This window comes from Onychostoma macrolepis, chromosome 10 (genome assembly GCF_012432095.1).
Source record: "Onychostoma macrolepis isolate SWU-2019 chromosome 10, ASM1243209v1, whole genome shotgun sequence".
Taxonomy (NCBI): domain Eukaryota; kingdom Metazoa; phylum Chordata; class Actinopteri; order Cypriniformes; family Cyprinidae; genus Onychostoma; species Onychostoma macrolepis.
Genome location: NC_081164.1, coordinates 5685940 through 5709019, shown reverse-complemented (window position 1 = coordinate 5709019; position 23080 = coordinate 5685940). Strand labels below are relative to the sequence as shown.

The window sequence follows — 23080 nt, the reverse complement described above, 5'->3', positions numbered from 1 at the left end:
TGTAATCAATAAAAAAGTAGTCTGATCACAAATATTTAAAATGTAATATAACCTAATTACAAGTACTTAATTTTTGGAACCTGATTACATGCAATCGGTTACTATCCAGCACTGTTGATAAATTTAAAGTTACAAAGAACATCATTTATTTAAAATAAAAATATTTTGTAACATTTTAAATGTCTTTACTGTCACTTTTGATCAATGTAATGCATCTTTGCTAAATAAAACTATCCATTAATTAATCTTTTTAACGCTACTGTATGTATTTTTCATATAATGTAAAAAAGTACTTTTCATTAGTTACATTACATTTCATTAGATATCATTTACATTTCTGTAATTGATAATCACTCCAGCCAAAGATGCTGAGAAAGTAAGGTGCACTTGTGAACAATTGTTCCTTTTTTACAGCAATTTTAAACAGGAGGAAGGGGGGCTTCATCACCCATTTCAAAAAAGACCCCTGTCCCCACCCCTCCTGTTACGCTAACAAATACTCTCTTTGTGCAAGGAGGCAATGCAACATGGCAGCCGCACAATAGATAACACCCTGAGACCAGAGGAGTAATTACTTGCTAGCTCTTTTCCCCCTGGTGAGCTGCATTGGCATTCATTAGATAACCTCAGCGGTGACATATTAATTACAGGGGTGGTTTGATTTGTGCGGTCTACTGGGAGCCAGTTTTCTTGCCGTCTTCCTGTTGCTTTGACAAATTTTCGGCTCCGCAACAAAAAATACCAGAGAGCGCCAAAAATGAGGTGATGGAAGACAGGTGTGAGCAGCCTCATGATTGATCGTGAAGCTTTGATTATACGGGATGGCCGAGCGATTAGGAAGCAGTGTTGACCACAGATAAACCATCTGTCTCCACAGACAGCCTGAGGAAATAAACTAGCGCATACTAAAGCTGCTTGCCAATCCAATTCATCCCACCAATGAGATAACAAGAGCATTTTGTGGGTTATATTTCAGTACTGACCACTTTGGCGTGATGTGCGTTCATTGGATCTGCATATTGTAGCAAGGCCTGGAACTGGTTGTTCTTGGTGAAGGTAATGATCTTCAGGACCGTTCCAAATTTTGAGAAGATCTAAAAGGAAGGAGAAGGCAAGAACATTAAAAACAGACATGTTAGAACGTCTAGTTTAAACCAGCCCAAGGTGATGGTTGTCTAGCTGGTCACCCAACCTGACCAAGGAGGCTTTGAGATGGTCAACCAGCTGATACGTGGCCACAATCCCAATGAAAACCAATAAACTAGACCAGTCTCCAGTGGAAACCAGCCTTTTATTCCGCATAAACCAGTAAACAACCTCAGGCTGGTTTAAGATCCACACGACTGGGCTACGAGAAACTTCTGAACACAAGCATTTTATGCCACTTGGACCTTGATGAAAGGTAGTTTTACAAGGTCACTAGGTGATAAAGAAGGAAGTGTACATGGTAAACAGTGAAAACAGTGCAAGCAAACAAATGAGGCAACAAGTATTTGAGACTAGAATGGAAATATTCTGCTTGATATATTGCAGAAAGCAAAAAATGACTTTTTTTTTTTTTTTTGTGCAAATGTAATTGAAAAAGCATGCTGATATTGTATTAAAAATATTCCCAAATATCAAAATGAAAGTTGGTATCATATAAAAATTGAATCAAAGGCTTCTGATTCAGAATTGAATCAGGAATCAGTGCCAATTTCCAGACCTATTGGAGATCAATGCGTCATATGAAAGAATCATAAGATTTCTGTATAGTGTAGTTTTACCTGGTGTAGCACTTCTAGAGACACTGGGTAGTAGAGATTCTCTACGATGATACGAAGCACGGGACTCTGTCCAGGCATCATTCCACCATCACTGGCTGTCGCAGTCCCAGAGAGAGTCATATTCCCAGAATGCACTGCATTGACAGCTTGCAGAGCAGCCTGAGCCCTCTACAATTGAGACACATAGGGTTAACATTCTCTAAACTCTTCTAAAACTTTACACTCACACCGAGTACACACAAATACACCTCAATCTTACTACTGCACTAGTGGGTATGCCTGATTCCCAAGGCACTAAAATGCACTATCAGCAAATGACTCTGTAATGAGACGTTTTACATACTGTAAAACTAATAGCTCTGGGTCAAGAAAAAGAATAAAGGAGGCACTAGATATGCAGAGATACCATTTGCACCAATTCATAAAAACAAAACAAGCTAAGTATAGGTTTAATGTTAGAGCCTGTCAGGAACATAGTGGGGCATTTCTACCTATAAACAAGGTCAGAAAGTGAGTTTTCTTTGCCAATTTATGACATAGCAAGATTGTTTCAGGCTGTCATAGCTAGATAACTAGAAGAAAAAAAAAAAAAAAAACTTACCTTTAAAATTTTTAAAAGTACAATTGCATGTATTGAAGGTGTAAGGAATCATTTACCTTCTACTTATGGTTGGTCAATATTGAAAACAGTATATTATATATATATATATAGTTTTATATATATACACACACATATAAAACTATATATATAAAAACTAAATGTACAACTAAATGTAATTTACAAAAAGCACATGCCTAGAGATGTGGTTATCATATTATATAACCAAGAATAAATACACACACACACACATTTTATATATATATATCCGATCATGCAGTTTCCTACTGAAATTAATTAATTTCGGCCATGAAATTTGGACAAGCCTTAATAACCGTCACAGCAACTTGAGGACTGTATTTAAACAAAATTATTTTTAAATTATATTTTTATATAATCTTGGATAACGTTATCTGTCATTAACCCTACTATGCCAGTGAAAGAGGTGTTTAATAGTGTTTGGAGTGACAGTAATTCTCACCCCCTGATTGGGCAGATTATCAGTCTTGAGCTCACGGTGGTTGGAATACTGGATGTAGACGGGCTGGTTGCGGACATGGGGTGTGGCTGTGGTGTAGTAGTTGACCATGGTGATTGCTGCTTCTTCAGAAGCCATTTCTATAAAAGCCTGTAATGCAAAGAGAGATATACTGTAAGTGCTCAGCCCGGTTAACAACAGCATTCAGATAATTGCACATATGTGGTATCAGTTAATCCAACTTTTGCTTAGTTTGTTTTAATGCAACACTCAAATTAAAGAAATATTATTGGGCTAAAAGAAATTGAGATAAAGAAGAATAAGTGCTGCTCTGCACTTATGGATGGACAATAGAACAAGCTTAATCTTGCCTGTGGCACAAACAATGCGGTTCAATGTTTAATGCTTCGAGTTAAAGTATTGTTCAAATCATTAACCCTAAGCATGAGCAATACAGTAGTGATAATAATTATTCTGACCTCATCAAGCAAGGTGCGAAAGATTTATAGATGCAGAATCTGACAATAAACTAAATCTTTTGAAGCCTCAATCAAATCAAGCAGCAAACAACATATTATGCAACAGGGGCATTAGAAATCTGTCTGCCTGTCTTTTCTTGTCTAAATATTCCAGTTTCCATTTGAATATGAAAAGACGCTCGAGTGGAAGCCGGAGACTGCTGTGTTTTTGCAGGGCTCCTGTTATTAGATGGACCTTGATGTGTTTGAAAGGATGCACACTTCAGTTTCTATCACTGGCCATCACTAATGAAGCGAAAACAGATCTGGACCCTTGTCCTCACCATCCCTCATAAAGGAAAAATACAGACAAAATGATTCTTTGATGATGGTGTTTCTTAGTATAGTGGGTTTTTTATAGGTCAGTCTCATGAAAAAAAAAAGAGATGATGTCAGGGTCATAATTCAGTTCAGTCCAAGGGGGGAAAAAACACTACATTTTGCATAAAGAGAATGATCCCTATTTTAAGACTAACCTTAATTATTTAATTATTCTTATAAATGCAAAATAAAAAAAAATTGCATTAAAAAATTATATCAATACCGTAATGCAAAAAAGGGTCACATTATCATTACCATAACACAAAATACCATCCTGTCCAGAAATCCATTTCTGTTTTTTAATGCATTTTCTAATGCATCCAATAATTTTTCTATAATTGAAAAGTTTTATACCATCAAAAATAAAAAGTAAAAGAAAATTTTATTTTAAATCATGTAAAAATAATTCCCATGATGTTTACATTTATAGATTAAATTATATATTATTATATAATTTTTTTACTGAGAACATGCTTAATTGCCTGAAATAAATCTTAATAAGCTTCATTTTTTATGTCCAAGACAATGCCTGAAGCAATGGTACTGTCACACCATTGTCCGCACTGAGGAAGTAGGCCTACATTTCCTAAATCATGTTAGTTACACTGTGATGAACCACACAGAGGTTTAAGACTGGGAATATGTATGCTGGTTTTCTCTGATCTTATTCATGCCGTTTAATCCGGAAATTCCACTGCTAAACCAACATGAAAGCAAAAGGTGAGGTTTGAGAATCTCAAAAGGCAAATTTCAAACCCATCAGTGTTTCTTAAATGCCTGAGGTTCCAGTGGTAATGCTGCAAAATGCATATAGAGCTGAAAGAAAGGGCAGAGATGTGTTTGCAGGTTAATGGAGCACCTACTTGGTTTTTCCCTTTAAGCATCAACAGGTTGGTGACTTTGCCGAAAGGGACTCCTAGTGAGATGACCTCTGCCTCGGACACTTCGATGGGAACTTTGCGGATGTGGAGGACACGGGAAGGGTCACAAGGAGATCGTTCTCCTTTATACGTTTTACTGTCAGTGCCATTAGCTGCCAAAAAGGAAATAGAAAGAGACAGATTATGATTTTTTAATTTTACCAGTTTTCCAAATGCCAAAACTGGCATTGATGTACATGGATATTACTAAAGCAAGACCCGTCAGACACCAAACACTATTATTATCGATTGACTGACACCAAAAAGGTCATGGTTACAAAATATTTTGCAACGTTTTGGCCTCACAAAGAGCCTTCAATGAAGGTCAAGAAATACCGGACAAACAGACATGGGCAGAAACACAAAACAGACAATACGACAGTGGTGGGCAGCATCTCTGACGCTTCCCCCTCGAAACAATACGACAAGCCTGTTACAGGATTAAGCAGGTCTCTGTAGCCTGTCAAGACTCCAAATGGCACCCATTGTGGGGCGTTTGGCACTTGGCTATGTCCAGGGGCACATCACAGGCTGGTGACAGGTTTAACAGAGACAGACCGTGGCGGAGTGCCTGCCTCAGCTTTCAACACTTGCAGCTTTCTTTCAAGCCCTTGCGCTTCTTGTGTTCGTCTGATTGCAGATAACAGCGTCAAAGCAATCTGTAACAGTCTCAGTGTCAGGTGCAAAATGGAAAGATGGTAGAATGTATTATATTTGTATTTTTTTTACCAAGACACATTACAACCTACAATGGGCAGACTTGTGCTCATTTGGCCTAAATTCCCATTATTAGCCAAACAGCTAGCCTAGTCCTGCCCCAAAAATCATACCATCGGACCAGACAATGACAGAAGTCTGCATTCGAATGTTTTCCTTCAAATAGTCTCTGAACATTAAACAGGGTTAGGAGAAAGCATCTTAGCACTGGAAAGTTGCACACTTCACCGTGAAGTAATTGTAGAAGCGAAACAAAAGAAGTGCAGAAATTGCTGCATTGTTAGACTCTCCTATTATGTATTTGTATAGTTATTGGTAGGTCATGCATGAGCAATGAACTTAAAAGCTTTATTACCGTAAAACAGGGAAAACTTATTCAGATACATGAAAATATGGGTCAAATGTTCCTCAGTTTGTATGCGTGCATGTTAGGAAGAAATGGTACCAATTTCTCCATGATGAATGCAGTAGTCCACGAGGACAAGTGAAAGTGAGATCTCTCTCTCATGCACTGACACACTCTCTCTTTCCAAAGTTAAGCCTGTCAACGAGAGGAGGCACAGAGAAACAGCAGTGCACAAAAGAAAGTGCTGCCATCAGCAGGACATACAGACACAGTTGAAAAAATGAACAGGCTAAATACAGTGATCCAGACCCTCCCCTTACAGTCTAGTGATCTAGCTCCTCACAGCCCAGCAAAGTGATCCAGACCCGCCTCTTACGCCCCATTCACACAGGACGTCGGCGTCAACGTCAACGCTTAACGGAGAGCGTGTCTGAAGCTTGGTGCTGACGCAACTGTCATGAATGGGATTGGCTAGCGTCTGTGCTAGGGCATTTGCATAAGGCGATCTGATTGGTTGACGCCTGCGTTGGCGCTTGAAAAGTTGAAAAGTTTTCAACTTCTGCCGTGAGCAACGCCAGTGAAGCGATGCGACGGACCCACAGTTCAGTTCGGCAACACTTGACGTCACTCCATTCAAAGAAAACGAGAAGCGTTGATGCCGACGCCCCGTGTGAATGGGGCGTTACAGCCTAGTGACCTGGCTCCTCACAGCCCAGCACAGTGATCCAATCCCTCCCTCAAAGCCCAGTGATCTAGACCCTCTTGTCACAGCACAGTAATCTAGACTTAGCCTCACAGCCTAACACAGTGATGATCCCATCCCTAACTCCCAGTCCAGAGATCTAGAAAAGGGGTGTAATATTCAGTTGCCGGAGGTCCACTGTCATGCAGAGTTTAACTCCAACCCTAATTAAACACACCTGAACCAGCTAATAAGGTTGTCAGGATTACTAGAATCTTTCAGGCAGGCATTTAGATTCACCACTAGCAGTGATCCCATCCCTCCCAGTTCAGAGATGTAGACGCTTCGCTCACAGCCCAGCACAGTGATCTAGACTCGTCATTAACAGTGATCCCATCCCTCCTTCCTAGTCCAGAGATCTTGCCCCTTCCCTCACAGCCAGGCCTGGATTAACACAGTGTAGTGCCCTAGGGTGAGCACATTTGATTTACAGGGGCATTTTTTGGTATTTTTTGCAATGCCATTTTTTTTCTCTTCATTTTATTAAAAGTATGTCATTGTGTCAAATTCAAAAGTCCATATTTATAAGCTTTTCCAAAATGTCTAATAATAAAAAAATAGAATAAGAACAGGTAGAATAATAAGAATAAGTTACCAATCAAAATAAATCAATATTAACAAAATCAGTTTCAACACAAAAGTGGCATGAAGGTAAATTTACAGACATTTACAGAGGCTCAGAGGTGGGATGGATGTTTTAAATTCATAATGTTGTGAGATTAATGTTTTAAATATAAAATTTTGAATATAGAACTATTGTTTGATTGAAATGATTTAAATAACTATGACACAAGTCACTGATTTTATCACTGAATCATTCATTTAATTGATTCGTTTGAACGGCTGATTCATTCAGGAACGAAGCAAGTGACTCCTTGCGTCCCAATGTGCATACTATCCACCCTATCTGCCCTAAATAGTATTGAAAATGACTACTATCACATATAATTTAGGATGGATAGTGTGCACATTGGGACGCAGGCACTGTCTTTATGAATGGATAATTGAATCACTGACTCACTAGATTTATTTAAAAACGCAGGTTCATTCATAAACGAAACAACGCTGTGTTTGAATGGAGATGCGCAGCGGCTCAGCTGTGACTGTTTGAAACTATTTTCCTTTACGAAATAGAGCAAAATCGGGAAATATTGTTAAATTCATACAATGTACATCACTTTATATAACTTATTGTTTGTTGAACTGTTGTATTAATTTGATATCACATTTACAAACTCCCCTATAATCTTTAAAAGCTGTCACTCACTTCAGTTCATCGCAATCTCACAAAGCTCCATAATAATCAATGAAGCTCTACACTGCACAACGAATCTCTTATTTACACCCTGTCTACACTTTGTTTGTTATAACGAGAGGATTTGTGAGCTTGCATAACTCAGGAATGAACAAAAGTATTTTGAGCAGTGAGTGGATTCTGATTAACATTGCATTCAAGGAATCAATGTCTGCGACACATTACTCACCGCTGCACAAACACGCAAGTAGAAATCTTTGAAGCTCCCCTGAGCGCAAACACAAATGCTGATCGGGTATGTTTTGATAGTTGCACGCAGTACTTTTCAGTCGCATTGTAGAGCCCTGGCTATGTGCCGTGATATTTTCTCATTTTTTAAATTTACATTTAGCACAACCGTTAAACTGATGCTGCCTATCCATTATGAATTGAATATTATAAATTGGCGGGCTCGACTCTGACTAGGGGAGGGCGCAATTACACTGTGGCCTGATCCAATCGCAGTTCTATATATGCGTGCATATATTTTATATTCTCTCTGTATTCATTGGATCATTAACTGTTCATTTTCTATGCATCTGCATCTCTTCCAGCAAAATAATATATACAAAACATGAAAAATATTTTAAAGGTCTAGTCATTTTCTTAATCACTTGGTGCCCCCTTATTGGCTGGTGCCCCAGGACACTCGCCCAATCCCGTCTATGGATAATCCGGCCCTGCTCACAGCCCAGCACAGTGATCCCATCCCTCTCCTCACAGCCCAACACAGACCCATCTCATACCTTATAATCAAGTCCCTTCTCTAACAGCCTGTACCTTCCCAGCCCTCACAAATCTTGAAGCTTCATCTGCTCTCAATAGCCTTATTCTTCTTTTCCCACCGCTACAGACTTACAGACTGCTTGTCATTTATAATGCAACTCTGACACTAAAAGGAGAAGTATGCATGTGACTAGACAACCAATAAGAGTCAAATCATTGTAGTGTGTGCTTTTGAGCTGTTAAAATGAATCATTGCCAAGGGGATCTAGTGAAATTCACCTCAGAAATGGGATTTTTAGCAAGGAACAAACCTTATCAAAGCAACAGGCTCCAAACAACAATGTGTAGTCCTATGGGGGTTAGGATAATGAGTGACGCCTTCTGGTGTCTGTCTGCAAACTGGTGTCAGCAAATGTTTAAGGTATTCAAAACCATGATAAGTTTCAGATTCTTCCACAACATAATATCAAGTTACTTAAAAATATATAGCAATTTGATAAAAAAAAAATATGAATGTTTGCATGTATACCATGTTTACTCATGTATACGCATACTTATTCCTGTACTGCCAGTTGTACAAGCAGATAAAATATAGTCCGTTCCAATTATGTCCTGCCTAGGCTGACGGCTACAAATCCAAACCCTTATTTAATACTAATGAGGTCTGTCTTAGTCCAGACCCTGCATCTAGATTCAGTTGAAAGCGACAGGGATAATGAAAAACAAGCATGCATCTGCAAGACATCTAATGTTAACACACAGAACATGGGTCTGATTAAATAGGCAACAAAACAAAACCTCCAGTGGAATAACGCAATGCAGGCTGAGGCAGTAGCCTACCACATGCAGAGAGCTAACAAACAGAAAAGAAACGAGATAATCCCTTTACAGAACAGGCAGATTGCATTCATGATATTTTCCCATACTGCAAAAAGGATGCGTGAACACAACGTGCTGAAAGAAAAAATTTTTTATTTTAGAATATAATACCTAAAAACTGCTGTTGAATAGCTCTTAGTCTGCAGTTTTCTTCCCTGGAGGCTCATTTGGAATATAAACTGTGCAAGTTTGAATAAGCTCAATTATGAAATTTTAGCACATCCTAAAGACGGCCCTCATTTGCACAATCTTGGATACATTTTGCTTTATTACAACGGAACCTTTACTGCATCTAGGGATTTGTTTATGATGCATGGATGAGACTCTTATGTGTCCTAGAGACAGGCATCTCGCCACATAGCAGCCACTAGAACAGAAAGATGATTGGTCCACTTTTCCAATGACCCTGTGTTACCATGGTGACCATACACATGACCTATCAAGGCATCTGGCTTCACCAAGGCGATTCATCTCATTGTGCCGTTAACAAATCTTATTGTGTGCTTAATGTGATTAGAGGAACCATCCCTGGATCGAATATGCCACAGGCTTTTCAAGAGGAAATGAGTAAAAAGGATCTTTGAAATTCACTGGCCATATGTAAGCTCAATGAACAGGATGGATTGTGAAAAAAGAGACACATTTCCTACATTAGTAAAGCATGCCAAAATTTTGGTAACACTTTAGTTTAAGGACCAATTCTCACTTTTAACTAGTTGCTTATTAGCATGCATATTACTAGCATATTGGCTGTTTATTAGTGTTTATAAAGCAATATTAATGCCTTATTCTGCATGACCAATCCCACACCTAAACTGAACCTTATACCTTAAAGCTGCAGTCCGTAAGTTTTGCCTCTTTGTCGCCATCTCTGTTTGAAAACCTGGAATCGCAGCTGCTTGCGGAATTATCTTGGTTGCATGGGTTGTGAGTCGGCTCGGCTCCAGCGCGGATGAATCTAATGTTTTGAGGTAAATGTGTGGCTGTCAGTCACCGCACCGGTGTGGATGTTTACTGTACTTCGCAATCACAGATTCTAGTCTGCGTCTTGGAGTACATGACCCAAATAAGAATTTTCACCGGATATTAGCATCTGAACAAGTAGGGTAAACGTACCTATTAAGCTTGTGTACCCATTAAGCACATTTTATAAGCTCAGATTATAAAAAGAAAAAATAATTTATTATTCTACTTGATGTCTTAACCAATTGATATGTTTGTTACTATATACCTCCTGTAATTTCAAGTCAATCAGATCATTGCACACTGAGATATGGGTCTCCATGTGTTCACACTGTCTAGCGGCCATTTTGAAAGCTGTCTAAAAACTTTCACCAAAAGAGGAGCCTCTTAAATGTGCATTTTTTAGATGTTTAAGCCTTTATTTTGGGTAAGTTTCACTACTTACTGTAAAATTAAGAGATTAAAACCTGGAACTTGGATGTGGGAAATAATTACATTAGATCCAAAAGATAGTTTTAGCAACATAGCACTACAGATGCTACAGAACACAGCCCTTATGACTAGCTGTATAAGATTGTGTGCTACGCTAATATATTACTTCACATGCATTACTTATAAATTGACAGTTTATTGCTGGTCTGTGGTTTTACAGTGCTGTAATTTTTAAAGATTTCATATTATTGTAAGGTGAGCTTAAAGGGTGCACTACTATGAAAATCACAGCTTCATTGTGACATTAATAAGAAAAAGTATAATTTCATAGATATTGTATAAAATACAAATTTCTTTAAAATACAAATCTTGTGTAATCCCAGGCTATCTGTAATCAGAAGCACATTTAAAACTGGAATATCATTTAATTTCATTCACATGTGTTTCATAAACACATAATCCTTTCTGGATCAATCATGGACCAATCCGCCATCAAAATGATACATTTAATTATTCTAGCTGCAGTGAGAAAAGGCTATAAATGATCCGTCTCCTGCAGGATCCTCACATGAGATAGCATACTAGCCGGGACAACTTCTTTATGTTTACAGATGTGACGTAATGACGCAGTGCCATGCTCGAATTTGCAGCAAAAACTACCCGTACCACTTGGTTTTGAACACTGGCTGGTTATGCACTTGCTCAAATATTGACTTTGGATCATTTTTAACCAAAAAAAGTTACGGACTAAACTAAACAATTTGAGACAAATTAGTAGTTAATTGGGAGAATTGGTCCCCAAAGTAAATTATGACCAAAATTTTAAATAAGTCTCCTATTATAATTGTTATTTTTATTATTTATTTATTTGATTGACTGATTCATTGATTGAAAGAAATTAATACTTTTTAGATAATTGAACCCTAATCATCATATTAGAATGATTTCTGAAAATTAACATAGAAAACTGTTTTTTTTTGTAATAATATTATTTATTATATTTAAAAAATATTTAGTCATTTAGCAGATGCTTTTATCCAAAGCGACTTACAAATGAGGACAATAGAGGCAATCAAAACCAAGAAAAGAGCAATAATACACGTAGCAAGTTTTTTTTAAATAATAATTAAAAAGAAAGTAGATAGAATAGAAAAAGAATATCGAACACTAGTGTTAGAGACTCTCTCTCTATTTTTTTTTAAAGAAAACAAGTAGTAAGAATAGAATTAGAATAGAGAGTGCAAGTGTTAGAGGATCAAGAGGTTTTTTAAATAAAAAAGAAAAGAAATAGATCAAATAGAATTAGAATAGAGAGTGCTAGAGTTACAGGGTCGAATGAAGATGGAAAAGGTGTGTTTTTAGTAATATTTAACAATATTACTGTTTCATTGGAATTTTATTAAATAGCTGCCTGGTGAGCAATCAATCCCAAATTTTTTGATGGTAGTGTACAGATGTATAGCTACAATATACTTCTCAAATTTCACAATAAATATAGGGCTTGATAACGATAATTAGTTTGAATTTTTTTTTGCCAATTTTTTAATTCACAAAACAGTACTAAGATGACCGTAAATGAGGGTGAATGTTGCAAGCAGGGCACATATGCTAACCACTAAGCCATGGTCTCGACCCAATGACATTTCAACTTCAAGCTTCATTGTACATTTCTTTTCACATTCTGTTATATGAGACTGGGCTGTTAAAATCGGTTCAAACTTAAAACTACTCAGAATTACCATTAATCCCATCTAGAGTTAGAATAAGGATAAATTTACATTTTAGTTTGCCTGAAGAGGTGTCATTACACTATACAAACAACTCCAAAAAAGTAGACAAACATTAAACTCTGTTTGCGCAACAAACAAAGCCAAAACAGCATGAGGAAGTTGTTCTGCAAACGGCAGGATTTCTCCAGCGCAGCATTATCCGTTTGCAGAAAGCATCCGTTTTCCATGATATTTGTCTACACATCACCCAAGAGACTAGAGAAGAATCTTTTCCTTGCTGTCACTGTTAATTCCGTGAATCCCACTACAGTAAAACTGTTGCTAGGACACCACAGAATTCATGGAATGCTGTTCGCAACCGAGCTCTCTGCGACTTCTCATCAACAATTCCCATATCTGACATTCCTGGAATGCCGTACTTCACCGCAAGCATTACCTTTGCGCCGTTCCACCTGCCTGTCGCATTGTCACAATCATTTCCATTGAAAAGTCAGAACGTTTATGATCCATCACGCACTCGAGTAAGAACGGAGTAGTGTTCAGTTTGATAAAGGCTGGTTACACACACACACACACACACACACACCCAAAGCCCAGTCAAACATGTCTGATCAGCTTTAACTCATGGTTATGGGCTGTACTGTCAACTTTGCCTGGAGCAAGAGGGAGTATGTCAGGTTTGACAGGGCAGAAATGCTCTTGTATTGTTCTGGCAGAGTGGTCCCAGTAGACAGCAATCAAGTGTGCATGTGTTTGCCAAGGTGGAACGACTCCGAGCCTTTGGGCTCTCATATGCTTGATGTCCCGGAACACAAGGTTTGCTTCACATGGGAAAAAGGATCCCGTCCTACATGCTTTTCAGATCGCAGGAGTTCATAAACTACAGCCGTAGGAAAAAGCAGTGACTGCAGGATCAGGGTTGGGGGGGGGAATAAACAACTCTACTAACTAGACTAACAAACTAAACTTTGTTTAGTAGAGTAATTAAAAAAAATCAAAACCTTAAAAAAACACCACAACTACTAAAGATGCAACAAAAATAGAAATAGTCGGCTAAGTTGACGAGTGCTGGTGTGAGGCGGTTATGAGATAAACGACTAGTTTAAACAAGTACAAAGACATTTTATCGCTCACACCAGCAACAAAAATATGTTCCAAGAACATTTTGCAAGTTATGAATACTTTTTTTTTTTTTACTTTGAACATTCAATACATCTAGTTTTTTTAATGTTTAAAAACTAAAAGACACTGTTTTGTTACTTTTGTAACATTGTAAAGTATGTTTCTTGCTGAATTTTACTCATAATATGTTATATGTGTATTCACACGTTTGACAAATTTTTCTTCAAATGTGACGTTAATGCATTTTCTTGGACTGAAATATATAGAAGAAAATATTTTTAAATGCTTTAAAAAAAATTTTAATATTTTAAAAATATATTTTCAAAAATATATTTACCTAAATATGTTTTGAACTATATTTTTAGCAAACATTTGTTTTGAATTTAAAAAAACAAAAACAAAAAAATATATATATAAAATATATATTTTTTTACTGTATGAATATGACTAGCTTTTAATTGAACAGCATAGTTTTAATCAAAAGTGTTCAGGTAAGAGTAAAGACACCTTCTAGTAAAATTATTACCATTTTATTAATGAAAACAATTATTTAAAACTATTTTCCTCAGCATTAAACAGCAGGGACTATACTGACCTTGATGTAAGCTAGCTAGATTGGGCTATCAGCACAAAGACTCATGGTCAGCTTTGTTATGGCTCCAGTTTTGCATAGCAACAACCACGTTGTACTGAGAAGGCCGTTTCGCGTCAAGAAACCCAAACAATGATACTGCTGACTCCATAACAGAGAAAAATATAAGGGTCAAATTCAATTCAATGTACAATTCAGTGCCAGAACAAACTGGGCTAAATGCTACATGCTAATGAAAGGGTATTTCAGATTAACGGTTGACAGGGTTTTTAATGGCTGACCTTACACAAGAAAACAGTGTAACCTAAGGTGGTTAGCTGATCTCCGAGCCTGGCAAAGCTGGTTAGGCAGGTCTGTTTTAACCAGATAAACTAGATAAGACCAGTAAACCACCTTAGGCTGGTAATAAAAATCACAAACATAAAACAATATTTAAAAAAAGAAAAAAAAGTTCATTATCCATTGACACGGCTGGCAGTAGATTTTGAAATTGACAAAGGAAAGTTCCAACACACTCTCATGGCAATTCATAACTACTTTACATTTTAGTGAATTTTTATGAACTAGTACGATCTCATTCATATGTTTGTACACGGCTTCATTCTTGTTTTTGTTTTGTTTTTTCTAAAAATCATACTTTAATAGTATGCATTTATACAAATGTGCCTAAGGCCAAATGATTGATAAAAAAATATTTATTTATTTATTTGTAATAAACAAATGTATTTGAAAAAGTATCAATTATTTTGATATATTTTAATATAATTATAAAATGTATAAAACATTACACAATGAATAGAAATCATATTTATACTAATTATATATTTCATCTAAAATAATGGCATTTAAACAGGCAAGACAAAACCTAGGTATTCAAAACACTCTATCTGGCTTTGGCGATTCAGCTTCAAAATCAAACAATAAACCAAAAAAAGATTGACTATACCATGACTACACCAAGGAAATGCAACGATTCATGGGAAATGTCAGAAACAGCAATACTTCATAGAGAAGTGCAAACCTTGATCTTCAAAACAATAATAGACTCTCTGTTCCTTTTTGTATTCGTTTCGGCACAACATGCATCCGCAAATCATACCAGCCATTCAACACTAGACCACATTTAAAGCCATCATTTTGCAATAATTTCACCAAATCACTAAAATGCCAAGCACGTCTAAAAGCGCTCACTGTGCAGCTTTCATGAGAAGCAGAAAATATCAAACTATATAAAGGCTGTCCGGAGGCTATCCCTGGTCATTCCACTTCAAACTCCCAAAATAATAGAGACACTGTTTCCCCTCCCAAAGCACAACAACATATTAAGGATTATTGTTTATCAGGGGGAGGATGAGTGAGCGGGAGAAAGACAAAGAAAATAAAAGACAGAGAGGGGTAAGAGAAGATGGGGAGCAGATGATGGGGTCATTTCACTCTGCCCTCCATTTTATCTCCATTCAGGCGCTCAAATAACAGCTAATACACTCGCCAACCATCTCACCACCGCACACTGATCACTGTTTGTTTTCAGTGCTGTTAAAAAGCAATAACAATTCCTTTTTATAATACATTTTGTGCCGTATGATTTTTAGAAGCCACTGTCCATAGCATTAACTGAATTTAACAGACTTAAGAAGATATTATGATTATTAATATAATTTTTTTTTTACATCAAAACAACTGTAGATGCAAATCCTTAAAATTCAGATGCCAAGTTTGAATAGGCCGATTTACACTTTACATAAAAGTTTGTGTCGACATAAAACAGTGTTACCTAAAACTTCGTTAACTTTGTACTTTTGTAAGATTTTTGAACGTATCAAAATATTCATATTCGTAACATACCTGGCTACACGAGGGATAATTTACAGTCTGTCAATATTGCAAAATAAACCATGCTAATCAGGACCCCAAGGCAAAACGGAGGTTTGTGTGATAACGTGCGACTGATTGTAGTGTACATTACCCAGCTTATTACTCACATAGAAAATAAATAAATGGACATGAAATATTGACTTGAGTTGAAATTATTTTACTATGCAAGTGATATGAGTGAAGTAGCACAGCCACTATGTAGGAAATCAATTGGCTGGAACGTCATTAGCTCTCATTATACCGTACAATGCTGTAACCAATCAGAATAAAGTATTATTTTGTCTCACTTGTGCACCCTTGGTTACATTAGCAGAAAAGAAAAGTCATTTCAGAGGCAGGGAAAGTTATAAAATTTTAATGAAAGATTATGAAAACACATTTGGCGTAAATTACGAACACTGACGTTTATTTCATGTGGTCTTTAAATTTGCGACTGAATGTAATACCTCGCAGGAATAACTCAACAAAAAGACCAAGTCAAATCATCTCTAAAAATGTCTAGACTGCTAATGGAAGTGATGTTGAGGAACAGACAGTACCTGTGGATGGAGTGGAACTGCTCATGGTAGTAAAGCAACACGAGGAGGCGGAAACAGGAGGCTCTCCAGATGCCCACTGAAACACACGAATATGAAATTTTCAGTCAAAATGACAAGTGGGACACCCTAAAAACCACTTATTATGCCAAATTTGGATGAAAATATTTTGCAGTATCCAATTCAAACCTGTAAAACCAACCATGATTAAGGGATGTTACAAAAAAAGGGAATACATTCAAATGTATTCCAAAACGGAATTCTTATTTCCTCGCCATACTCAGATGTCCACAATCCGTGAGTTAATGACACGGACCTCTGTGACGAGTACACAAAACCAATCGAAAGCCCCCGTGGCGCATTAAAGGACTGTTTTCAGAAGGGAAATTTCAGCAGCGCATCAATTCCTTGAGGACGATGTCTAACAAGCACACAAATGCATCCATTAGCTGTAAATTGTCAGCGAGGTGGGTGGATCAAGAGTACAATCTATTCAGCTATAAGATGGCTGGCACGTGATGCTGCCTTCAGATAGCCACACTCGAGAGGAAATGTCTCCATTTGTGTTGTATTTCCTGTGCGAGGCACTTGCAGCTCAGGGAATACTGTCGTAATTGTCTTCTTGTCGGTTTCTAATTTTAGAGCTTTTTTTTGTGACCGTGTTGGAGTTCTTGTGCTAGACGATAAAGAATGTGCAGAATTTAATCATTTTATGTTTGGTTTACTTGTTTGGGCAATTCAAAACTTGTATAAACTAGTATTGTTTTAATATTATTTATACACTAGTATTTATTATTGTTTTGAATTAGTTGTTTTTAGTTTTCATTTTAATGCTAGGTTATGTTTTTGTGATTTTTTTTTTTTAAGTTGTAGTGATTTTAGTACTTCAAATTAAACTTATTTTATTTCTGCTCCATCAGTTTACATCTAATATTTATATATTTTTTTTTCATTAATAAAAAATATATTTTTAATAGTTTTAGTCAATACGGAGGCCTGCATATGGCATACAGGAAAAAAAGGTCAATTGTGCGACTGACTATTTTGTTCGCTGTTTAAGTAAATCATGCACTTGATATAATAATTCATTCCCTCGTTTTAAGTAAATCATGTGAACAAAATCATTTGTTTTGCTTCCTGTCCGCATTCTCATAAACCTTTTGCAGAGACACTTTAATTGGGTTTAATTTTGAGTTGGGAATGAAATACAGAGACATTCTCAAAAGCCTTGCAGCTCTGCATGGAATCTATATTGGTTTATGAGAACGCGGACAGGAAGTAGAACAAATTATTATTTCTTGTGCATGATTTACCTAAAACAAGGGAACGAATTAGTAAATCGTACAAACAACTTAGTAAAAACGAGGGAACGAATTAGTAAATCATACAATTTAGTAAACCAACGGAACGAATTAGTAAATCGTACACACGATTGATTTTTTTTTTTCTTCCTGCATGTCACGTGCACAGCTCTGTAAGTTAACAATAACAGCACTAGTTAAACCAATGTAAGCAAATGATATCCCTCTATTAACTAATGCCAAACTGTACAGCTGTAAGCATCAAAGCTTTAGTGGTAAAACCAAAAGCACATAAGAAATTCAAAAAAAAAAAAAAACTGAAAAAAAAGAAAAAACAATATTATACAATAATTAGTTCTGGTCCTCAAATTCGATTGGCTGAGCAGCGTTCCAAGATTGAGCGGTGTGGAAGTGGAGTGATTTTTTTCCTTGAGCAAAGAGGGGTTTGTTGAAAGTTTGCAAAAGATTGTTGAAAGAATACTTGCAGGATCACTCATTATTGGTTTCGCTCCCCGGTGATTGGAATGAAAAATGGAAAACTTGAGAGTGCTGCTGGAATGGACTGATTACAAAACGCTTTGAGTGGAAATTTAAAACTGCTTTTGCGCTGCTCACTTAGTTCCTTTTTTTTTTCCCTTGATCATTTTAAATGATTCTTTATTTAATTTGTAATTGTTATTTGGAAATATTTTTATTGGCGGATTAAAAATATGTGAGCTAACGGGCTGATTTTTGCCTGAAAATGTACTCAATAATAATTTCTTGTATATATAACTCTTGTATAAAAGCAATACCACACTCACAAACTGGATTATTGTACTGAATATCTGCAGAGTTTGGCCATTCACACCCTTGTGATATTGCTTAACCATAAAGTTATGAAAACAAAAGGGTCATTTAAAGATCAATCATCACGGTTCACATGTCACGACCATGAGAATATTAGAATAAGACCGACCTCATTTACATACCAATGCTATCAGTATATTTTTGCCAGTAGTTTTCACATACAATAAATCAGCTAACAAAGGTCATTTACATTTAGAAGTCTTAAAAGATTAAGCAAAACCAGACTGTTTAATACTAAAGAACAGAGATGGAAGAAATGTCTCACAAAATAAAATTACAACTGATTTTGCTGCGAGAAGCCTTGACTAACATTATATTCAGAAAATAAACTGCTACAAAAGGTCAGAGGCATGGCCTGATCATTAGAGCATGTGCTTTGACATATTGTGTTTGTGGGAGACTTGTGTTCGAATCCAGGTTGGGTCATTTCCTGATCCGATTCGTCCCTCCACCCACCCATGTTTCCTGTCTCTCAGTCTAAATCAATAAAATGGCTAAAATCCCAAAAATGGAAACACAGCCCCTGTAACAAAAGAGACCCTGGACCACAAAACCAGTCATAAGTAGCACGGGTATATTTGTAGCAATAGCCAAAAATATTTATAACATTGTATGGGTCAAAATTATCGTTTTTTCTTTTATGCCAAAAATCATTAGGATATTAAGTAAAGATCATGTTACATGAAGATATTTTATAAATTTCTTACCGTAAATGTATAAAAACTTCATTTTTGATTAGTACTATGCATTGCTAAGAACTTCATTTGGACAACTTTTAAGGTGATTTTCTCAATATTTAGATTTTTTTGCACCCTCAGATTCCAGATTTTCAAATAGGCCTAGTTGTATCTCAGCCAAATATTGTGCTATCCTAACAAACCATACATCAATGGAAAGCTTATTCATTCAGCTTTCAGATGATGCATAAATCTAAATTTTAAAAAAAATAGACCCTTATGACTGGTTTTGTGGTCCAGGGTCACAAATGGTAAACAGGTATTTGCAGGCCAAACCCCTCATGCATATAGGTAGAGAAAAAAACCTATAAAGTGCAGCCAAGTAGACATTTGAGATCCACCGCCAATGTAAACGAGACGAGACCGTTTGTAGCTCTTATTAATAATGAGTTCATGCACAGGGTCATGCGTGATACACGCAGCAGGTCTGAATGCAGCACAGCGGCCGCTCGCTCTGTCGTTTGTGTTATTCAACTCAGCCAGGTGTTGTTGGAAGGGAGAGCTCGCTTCACAGGCGGAGCCACCTCCATGCCGTCTCCCTATTGGTGCGTTACTGTCACCTCAGCCTACCAGGAAAGAACACAAAGCTTATCTTTGCTTTTTTTAGACAAAATTCAAATGAGTCCAGGCAGAGTATGAATATGCAAAAAAAGGAACAAAAACGATAGAATCTCTTTACCCTTTACAGCTAAGCCCCTCTCTGATGCCTGTGACATTTTGTGAGCTGAGATGGGCTGAGGGTGATGAAACACGACACTGATGCTCAGAGCCTGCATCGTAATCGCCATTTCTCTGAACACGCCCTCTGAGGGCCAGGGCAGGTCACATGGCCCCGCCCTCGACAACTCCACCGTGCCATTTTCCCACTCCACCATCGTTATAGTTGAGTGTCTTTAATTAGTCGAGGGCAGAGAGAGAGACAGAGAGAGAGAGAGAGAGAGAGAGAGAGAGTCTGATTGCAATTATATCCTTTCACTGCCATTCTCTCATCAGCCTCAAATTCTGTATGAAAACCAGAGCGCTAATCATTATAGAAACAGACGTTTTTGACTTCAATAATGTCCTCTCGAAATAACGAGTGTTTGGATTTTCGAAATATTTGATCATCAGATATTTTTAGAGATATGGTCATCGCAGTATATACTTGACGTGATATAAATAGAGCTCCTTCGTACGTCAAGGAAGGATGCAAATATAGAAACTCAAAAGGATCTGTCCAGGTCACACTTCAGACTAAAATGAAATGAAAGACGTAATCAATTATATTTTGTATTAAGAAAATTAAGCCATATTCAGCCCCATTAAGATCTGTTGCATTATTTCTTCCACTATTTTTATGACAATTAGTCACATTTCCCTCCAGTAGTCATTACCGTAACGCAAAAAACTCATTACTTTAATGTCATCTATGTCAGCCAGCTAGATAATTTTGTCTTGATAACATATTTACATCAGAAGAATTCACATAGCAACAACATTCAATATGACAGAGGAAACCAAATATTTTTGCTTTTTACTACACTGTAAAGAATGACCGTAATTTTACGGTAAAGAACTGTGAAAATGCTACAGAAAAAAACTGTTAAATGGTTAATGGTAAGTTTCCCTAATATATACGGTGAAAAACTATAATAGACATTTCAGAAAATGTTACGGTGAAATACAGTTTTTGGAAGTAAAATTTACAGGGAAAAAATGTAAATTGACGTTCCCAGAATTCCCTGCTTTGCATGTCAAATTGCTTTTGAATTTGATGTTTTTTCTTTGAAATAACTATGTTTCTTAGTTTTTTCTTATCAGTTATGTTTATTAGGGTTGTATATTACATCTAATGTTGTTAAATTAATGCAAATTTCAGTTTAATGAGTCTCACCATGATGGTGTTTAGTGTTTGTGTGAATGACACTGTGCACCTTCTATATATGTTATTATTTAAAAGCTGCTTGTGATGGGCTTTGGTTCGTCACGTGACTTTCTCATCACCACCTGCATTTGGTGGTTATCAGTGTATTTCAAAAGGTACAAAACAGATTTCAGTACTTTAATAGGTTGGTATATTAACATTATATCAGTTAATGAAATTACGGTATTTAACTGTAAATTTAAGTTAAAACCGTAAAACCTAAAATTTTGCTACCGTATTTTTTTTTACAGTAGAATTCCAGCAACCACAGCTGCTGGTTTTTTACCGTAAATTTTACGGATATTTTTTTACAGTGTAGACATAGAAAATATACATCAATGTAGGGCATGCTAACTAAAACGATAACAACCATACATTTTTTATTATATGCTGAAATTCTGTGAATTACAAAAACCTCGTCCACACTAGACATAACAAATGTACAGTGCATTAGCAAATGTGAGATTCATGTGTAGGCTTATCTTAATTTGTGTACCGAAGATGACCAAAGGTCTTACAGATTTGTAACGACATGAGGGTGAGTAATTAATGACAGAATTTTCATTTTTGGGTGAACCATCAAGCTTATAATAACAGAACATTAGTATGTGTTGGTGTGGATGCTAAAATGTATTATTGTTATACACTGGCCTGATTCAGCAAGTGACCGTTCTGTCAACTGCCCCAAACACTCACACATGGGCACTGGGCCATCCTTAATGGTCAGCCCTGGTATTACAGTAATGAGAATCACAATTAGGAATAAACCTAACACTCTTGAATCATTACTGTAATGAGAATATGGAGCAATAATGAGCTTCATCGTCCTGAAAGTAATGTCATGAATAGGCTTCATTTGAAAGCTATTGCTATTTATTATTACTATTATTATTTTGAGGTAAAATGTGTCCTGGACATGTTTTCAAGAGATTCACACTGTCAACCATCACTGCAAGTTGTGTAGTTTGTTTTCCACCGGGTTTTATACTTCTCTTAATTAATTAATTTATGCATCTTTCTTGTTTATCTCTCCGAGCATTCACTAAACAAAAGCTTTGGGTGCTAATGCAAATGAAAATGTGCAGGTGTGACTGGTTTCCTTGATAGGGGAGATGTTATTTCCACAACAACAAACAAAAAGCCACTGCTGCTTAATGTTATTAATAAGAAGTGTTGCTGAAAAAATCTGGTGGGGAAATTAAAACTTTAAAATGATCTTTTTAAAATGGAGCGGAAAAGAAGACAAGGCTTTAAAGATAGTTAATAATGGTTTGATCATTTTATAGCCTGGCTGGGGGATATTCTGTAATTAACAGGGGCAGAGAAAATGAAATCAGGTTGTCAGGGTTGCAGAAGTTAATAATGTAAAAGCGCAATTTTCACCGTTCATTAATCTAGAGAGCACATCGCTGGAGGTTATCTGCAGGATTTTTTAAGTGTGGGCAAGCTATTGTTTTGACACGCAGCATCAGGGTATTGCTGAGAAAACAGGGTGTAGACTAAAAACAAACACAAGAGCTTTTCTTAAAGAAATAGTTCACCCGAGAATGAAAGCTGTGTCATTTACTCAGTCTCACTTTACTGAAACTTGGTGCATCATGTTTGCTTACAAGACAAGTGAGAACCAGTGCGCTGTATTTGAATATAAGCAAACTAGTGCTGCACAATATTGGAAAATACTGACATTGCAATATTTTGCTTTATATATAATTACTGAAAATCAAAATATTGCAAT

General features: G+C 36.6%; 1 protein-coding gene across 10 annotated transcripts in view; it reads right to left on the bottom strand.

The window, feature by feature from the left end:
- The window catches only part of ptbp3 (polypyrimidine tract binding protein 3), a 69046-nt gene that overhangs the window by 20431 nt on the left and 25535 nt on the right, over positions 1–23080 (bottom strand). For 5 of the 10 annotated variants that reach the window (XM_058790240.1, XM_058790236.1, XM_058790238.1 and 2 more), the window contains 5 exons: positions 16559–16634; positions 4545–4714; positions 2846–2992; positions 1767–1934; positions 984–1094 (listed from right to left, as the gene is read on the bottom strand). In XM_058790240.1, coding sequence (XP_058646223.1) covers positions 984–1094; positions 1767–1934; positions 2846–2992; positions 4545–4714; positions 16559–16583 — 621 coding nt within the window. In that variant the 5' untranslated portion in view covers positions 16584–16634. Of the gene's footprint in view, positions 1–983; positions 1095–1766; positions 1935–2845; positions 2993–4544; positions 4715–7890; positions 8046–16558; positions 16635–23080 lie in introns of those variants that run through there. The other 5 variants (XM_058790243.1, XM_058790241.1, XM_058790244.1 and 2 more) reach the window with 2 other exon arrangements.